This window comes from Penicillium diatomitis (genome assembly GCF_028827545.1).
Source record: "Penicillium diatomitis strain IBT 30728 chromosome Unknown utg000009l_segment0_segment0, whole genome shotgun sequence".
NCBI classification, from domain to species: domain Eukaryota; kingdom Fungi; phylum Ascomycota; class Eurotiomycetes; order Eurotiales; family Aspergillaceae; genus Penicillium; species Penicillium diatomitis.
In genome coordinates this window covers 74,315-80,314 of record NW_026623181.1, presented here as the reverse complement: position 1 = coordinate 80,314, position 6,000 = coordinate 74,315, and the positions used below count along the sequence as shown (strand labels likewise).

Below are 6,000 nucleotides of genomic sequence, written 5' to 3'. Positions count from 1 at the left end.
ATGGTAGGTTTCTCAATGATTGCGACATTTTGCTTTCAACTAGCGTGTGGTTTCAGGAGTGTCTATGAAAGCTTGAGAACGTAACAACTGACGCGTCCTCGATTTGTGGCAGCCGCCGAAGCTTTCCAAGAGTGAAAAGCTGAATCTCATAGTGGCTCACTTGAAATCCACGGGTACATGTCACACGCTCAAGGACTTGGAGAAATCGCTTCCCGCGGTGGCCTCCATCAACAGTATCCAGGTCAAGGATTTCATCCAAGAGCTGATCGACGAGAACAAGATTCGGGTCGAAAAGATCGGCAGTGGAAATTGGTACTGGTGCTTCGACAGTGATGACAGAGCAGATCGCGAGCGCCATTTGGCCCGGGTGAGGGCGGATGTGGACAAGGCTCGGAAAGGCTGTGCCGACGCAGAGGCGGGCTTGGCCGCGGAATTGGCCCAGCGCCAACAGGACAGCGATGATAGCTCGTGTGATGCAGAGCGCGCCATCCTGCAAGCCCAAAAGACCCACCTTCAGGAGGAAATTCGCCGACTTTGCAAGGCTGAGTCGTCGGCCGTTGGCTCGATGGACCGCAAGGGCGCATCGCAGCTGCAGACGGAGCTGGAGGACCATCGCCAGCAGGCGCTCCGGTGGACCGACAACATTTACATCCTTGAGGAATACATGCGCAAGCTAGCCGGGGGAGATCGGCAGCTCGTTGATCAACTTCTCCGACAGTGCTACGGGGATGAATACGTCGAGGGTGAGGGTTTACGTGAATTGTAGGGGTTGGGGGTTTGGAACTTTGGACAGCGCCCTTTGCGTGACCGGTGCAGTCCCGCCGAGCCCAATGTGAACACAATGTTCGCACGAGCCGAGACGTTCAATATGTGTGTCAGCGGAATAAAGCACTACTACTGGCACCCGCCGAGGATACTTCGAGCGAAGCCGTGGGGCTTACCGTTGGGCATTATTACGCTATGACTTTGGTGCACCAGAGGAGAATGGATCTAGTAGGCAAGTCAAAACGCACAACGAACGGCTATGTGGTACTGACGGACACCTGTCTGAGGCAGGAAGGGCCAAGTGTCTATCATCACCTTATCAGAAAGAAACAAGTCGCCAACGACATGGATGAACGGGCAGTGTGAGCCAAAAAGCTTAGCCTCGAATCAGTTGACCCGAGATGAAACCGCCAACCAAGGAAAAATCTAACGCTATCATAACCTGGTGCATGGGCCATGATGGATCCTCCGGTCTTGACGACGAATGAACGATGCCTTTTTCACCCCCACTATCCAGTAGAATTTGAGACATCGCAAACCAGTCACATCTTAGTCCTACTACTGTAGTGCGCTGGTGCAATGTGCACAGTTCTCTTATGAGCAGGCAACTCCATTCCCAGCGCTCCAGCGCACTAGCGACCAGGGGCCATCTCCAGGAGGGCGCCAGATCATCTGTGTCGACTCGTCGAGGTCAAAAGAACAGGAGTCAAGAGGAGCAGGGATCATGAGGCACCACTGTCCAACTGTCCACCTGAATCAACCCTGAACAGGTCATACCTGCGGTTACTTGGCCGGCTCTCTTGGTTCAGGCTAACAGAAGCTTGGCTGGAAAGGATAAATCACAGAGGCACGCGACTGAAGGGGAGAATTGCTTCTTTCAGACCGGGCGTTGTCCTCCAGATCTCAGCTAGACCGGAAAAAGAGTATGTGATGAAGGTTCGCCTGCTTTGAGGGAGCCTATACTACCTCAAAACGGTCGACGTACTGCGCATGAGGGAAAACTTCGGACCACTATTGAAGCGACATGTACTTGAAAGTCTAAAGGGAGTGAAGAAGACCTGGTATTAGTCCTACAAATAGGTGCGGACTCACTAGGCTACTAGCTGACGATCCCGTACTAAACCTATTACCTCTGCAGAGACAATCATCTACTGTATAGGATATTAGGCACCCTAGATAGTAGAACGAAGCATAGTCGTATTGATCAATGAATAGTAGAGCACAAAAGTCGCGACGCAAGATTTCGTGAGATGTTATTTTCTCAATCGCGTCCACTCGGTAGCCGAGTGTCCTGCCGCTGTCTGTAACAGAATCATTCTCGCCCCGACCGACCAGACCGGGTTTTGAGGCTGTGGTGAGGAGGCCTCAGTCTTCGACTCTTTGCCCTCTCCATGGGCAAGATCCTGCACCCCTCCCTCTTCTCCGACTTCTTCCACCACTAGCAGCACTAGTCACTTCATTTCCAATTTCTTCTTCTCATTCCCTACTCTGCCTCATATCCGCCTCCCACCTCCCTCCTCCCGCCTGCCTGTCCTTCTTCCACTCCGCTTATCTCTCCGTCTCTCCGTCTCTCCCCTCTCCTCGATCATTTGTGGCTGAGCCTGCCCATTCCCTAATCCTCGACCGAATCTCCCTCCGACCCCTTCTCTCCCTACCTAAGCTTCTCCCAGTCTGGGCCTGACGCCACGCTCCAAAGACCCACATTCTCGTCTCCTGTCCCGGCTCGACCTCAAGCTGCCCTCGTGAGGGACTCTGCTCAACCGCCTCGCCATCATCCAACTGCCCCCTCCCTTCCCCTCTCACCACCTCCCTCACGATCTTGCATTCTCCGGAAGTCTTCCCCACTACTTGGGAACGTGAAACCTCTCCACGACCGCCTCTCTGCCTCTGCGATACATTCACCTTCGCCACCTACACGCGCATCTCGCTGGGTCGACCTCTCCGATCGCTTTCGGGTACTGCAATCCATTTTCGGGGAACAATGTGGTTGTCGGGTATCTGGTCATAACTCGCCATTCCCTTTATTGGACTGGAGGATCTCTGTGCGCACAGCGAAGACGCATCAACAGCGCGTCGTCATAAGGAATTGGGCCGTGTTCCTGTCCGACAGCAGACTGTCGCAAGGCGACCATTGCGCTCATCCAACACTATACTGGATTGAGGAACTCCCCCTCCCATCCCAAGGACAGCTTCTGGTACCTCGATTCAACTTGCCAGCGCGAGCCATCGCTTGAGCGTGCCCCCAGAGGACTTGTCACCTCTTCACTCCGCACTTGCTTCCCTAGGGCGTCTGCTGCTGGATCACACGCCGCATGACGGCGCTTCTGACTTCGGCGCCCACGGTCTCCTCGCCCCTCCCTCTCACAGTCGCCACGATAGTCTACGGATGAAGTTCGATTGCGGCCGTGTGTCATGTCATCTCTGCCTCCCACCCAACCTTCGAAGTCGCCGGCCAGTCGAAACCGCAGCTCCTTCCTTGCCAAATTCCGCTCCCCGCTCGGCGGTCGCAATCGCAGCATCACCGACTTCTACATCGACCCTGATGATCCGTGGCGCTCATACTTCCCCGGGGATGTGATCAAAGGGACGGTTGTGGTAACAGTCGTGCGGCCGGTTCGTATCACGCATATTGTGATTTGTCTACATGGATTTGTCAAGGTCTTCAAAAATGCGGTTCCCGCCGGCGAAGCGCCCCCCGACCTGGGATACCTCGGTCCAGGTCGTGGGCGCCGCGGAGCCGAGTACATGGGCAATGGTTTGTCTACCTTATTCGAGGATGAGATTGTCCTCTGTGGCGACGGCCGTCTCAAGGAGGGTATCTATAAATTTCGCTTCGAAATGGGGCTTCCTCCGTACGCGCTGCCTAGCAGTCTCAATGTGCGTCATGAACCTTCCCACTAACTGTCCTGGCTTGTGCGAGTACTGACTTTTGATGTTTCCTCTACCTAAAAGTTTGAGCGTGGTACCATCGGATACGCATTGACGTCGACTCTTACGCGGCCGACGACTATGAATCCCACCATGTCCTGCCGGAGGCGCGTCAATTTCCTGGAAAACATTGACATAGCTCCCTTCCCTGCGCCCAAGGCTCGCGTTGTCACATTGGAGCCGATTTCCAAGCGCACCAAGTCCAAGTCCAAAGTGAAATCAGTCAACTCAGAAGCAACTGCAGCCCCCGATGGCTCGTCGATCGACGTCCCCACCAACGGTGCGGCTGGCTCCGTAGACTCTAGACCACCTTTGAGTCCCTCCCTCAGCAATGTCAGCTCTTCCAGTCGCCCTAGTGAGAGCAGTCAGAGTTTTCAGATCGTGATCGACCGAGGCTCGGCCGCAAGCACAGGAGGCCGCAACAGCGAAGCTCGCAGTGTGGCCCCTTCACTATCTGACAAAACCATTGTTGCCAAAGCCGAGGTTTTGCGCGCAGGCGTGCTACCAGGCGACACGTTGCCTATTAAGGTGACCATCAATCATTGGAAACAGGTGCGCAGTGCGCACGGCATCATCATCACACTCTATCGACAAGGTCGCATTGACATGCACCCTGCGATCCCGATAGGGTCTACGACGAATGGCAAAAAACCTGTTTACGAAGACTGTTACCCCCGCTCACGTACTGGACTCGGGGGTCTGACTCTCGGCACAAGTCGGACGAGCAGTACTTTTCGCAAAGACATGTCGCAGACATTTGCACCGTTGATTGTGGATCCCAGCAATATGACGGCGAATGTCAAAACATCGATTCGCGTACCTGAGGATGCGTTTCCAACTATTACCCGTGTGCCCGGTGCAATGATCAACTTTCGCTACTACGTCGAAATTGTCATCGATCTTCGCGGCAAAATTACTTCTCCAGATCGATTCCTCCCTCGACTCAACATGGTCTCCGGGGGAAGTTCGTTCTCCCCAAGCGGCCAGATCCTTAGCCCGGCAGACGCCAGCGCGAGCGGTATCACGTCCAACTGGAGTGGAAACATCCTCGACACGGACCAGATTCGCCGAGAAAAGGGAGTTGTATCAATGGCCTTTGAGGTTGTCGTAGGGACACGTGACAGCCAGCGCCGTCAAGCTGCTGAGCGAAAGCCGTCCGTGACTGCGGAGTCCACTTGGTCTCGTCAAACTCCTCAGCCGTTCCCGCTTGCGGGCCCCTCTGGAGAGGGAGAAGACGGCTATAATGAAAGCCCCATGGCGACCGCAACTGAAGACTATGGTGCGCCTGAGCAATACGAGTATGACTTTGGATATGAGGGACACTGGCCCGAGTATCCTGAAGAGGCTCCACAGCCTTTTCTGCGTGACGGCTCCATGTCCGCTCTTCCTGGGACGTCAGAGCCCGTGGATGAGAAAACACGATTACGTCGCTATGAAGAAGCTCTATTACCGAGTCAGCCTCCCATTGAGCCCGAAGCTGGGCCATCCAATGTGGAAGTGGCTGAACCCACTGCACCGGTGCTGCCTGATGACGATCATCACTTACATGCATACGAACATCTCTCATCTCCGATGGGTAATGGTGGCCCACATCCGGTTCGGTCTGCCGAATCTTTGCAGACCGTTGTGGTCACGAACGGTGATGGGGCTGGCCCCAGTGAACCCACCGTCCCTGCCGATGACAAGCTGGAATTGGAGCGACAGCGACTACTGCAACATACAAGTGCCCCAAGCGCACCTCTTGCTACGAGTAGTAGTGTCCCAGAAGCTGGCGAGACGGCCTCGGCTCCCACGGCTCCCACGGCTCCCACGGCTCCCGAATTTGACGAAGATGATCAACTGGTGGGTGGAACAGCCCATGCAGATGAATCTTTACCTCGTTATCAGCGATGAGGAAGAAGCAACATCATCTGTCATCGGTGGTGGTGGTTCATTCTTCACATATATAATTTCTGTGTATATTCTGTCGCATCCCAGGAATGCTACCTGGGCGTATTTTTCTAAAACGATACCACTATTCACATATTTGATACCCTTCTTCAACCCTCTTCCATCAAGGCATCCAAATGTCACGAGATGCACGTGGTGCACGTGCTGCACAGCTTCGTACGAAATGCACGATCCATTTAGGCTTATACTTTCCAAAAGCTTCACTTCTTCTGCATCAGCTCTGCGAGTGCACGTTGAACCTGGCATTGAAAATTGCTATCTTAAGAGAATTCAATTGGTGTAACCCCATAATTGAGCTGTCTGGACTCACGACGATTTGAAAGATGGTTATTTCAGCCTCTCCACATCTGACAGCTC

At 54.1% G+C, this 6,000-nt stretch overlaps 2 protein-coding genes across 2 annotated transcripts; both read left to right on the top strand.

Annotated features, from left to right (window-relative positions):
* Positions 1-766, top strand: N7539_006560 (putative GAJ protein; the record flags this gene model as incomplete). The annotated part of the gene is made up of 2 exons (XM_056936161.1): positions 1-3; positions 113-766. 2 exons carry the CDS (start codon positions 1-3, stop codon positions 764-766), a joined length of 657 nt encoding a protein of 218 aa, XP_056788096.1.
* A 2,411-nt stretch (positions 767-3,177) lies between these two features.
* rim8 (pH response protein PalF) lies at positions 3,178-5,586 on the top strand (the record flags this gene model as incomplete). The annotated part of the gene is made up of 2 exons (XM_056936160.1): positions 3,178-3,642; positions 3,718-5,586. The coding sequence occupies 2 exons, from the start codon at positions 3,178-3,180 to the stop codon at positions 5,584-5,586; spliced, it is 2,334 nt and encodes a 777-aa protein (XP_056788095.1).
* Positions 5,587-6,000: the final 414 nt, after the last annotated feature.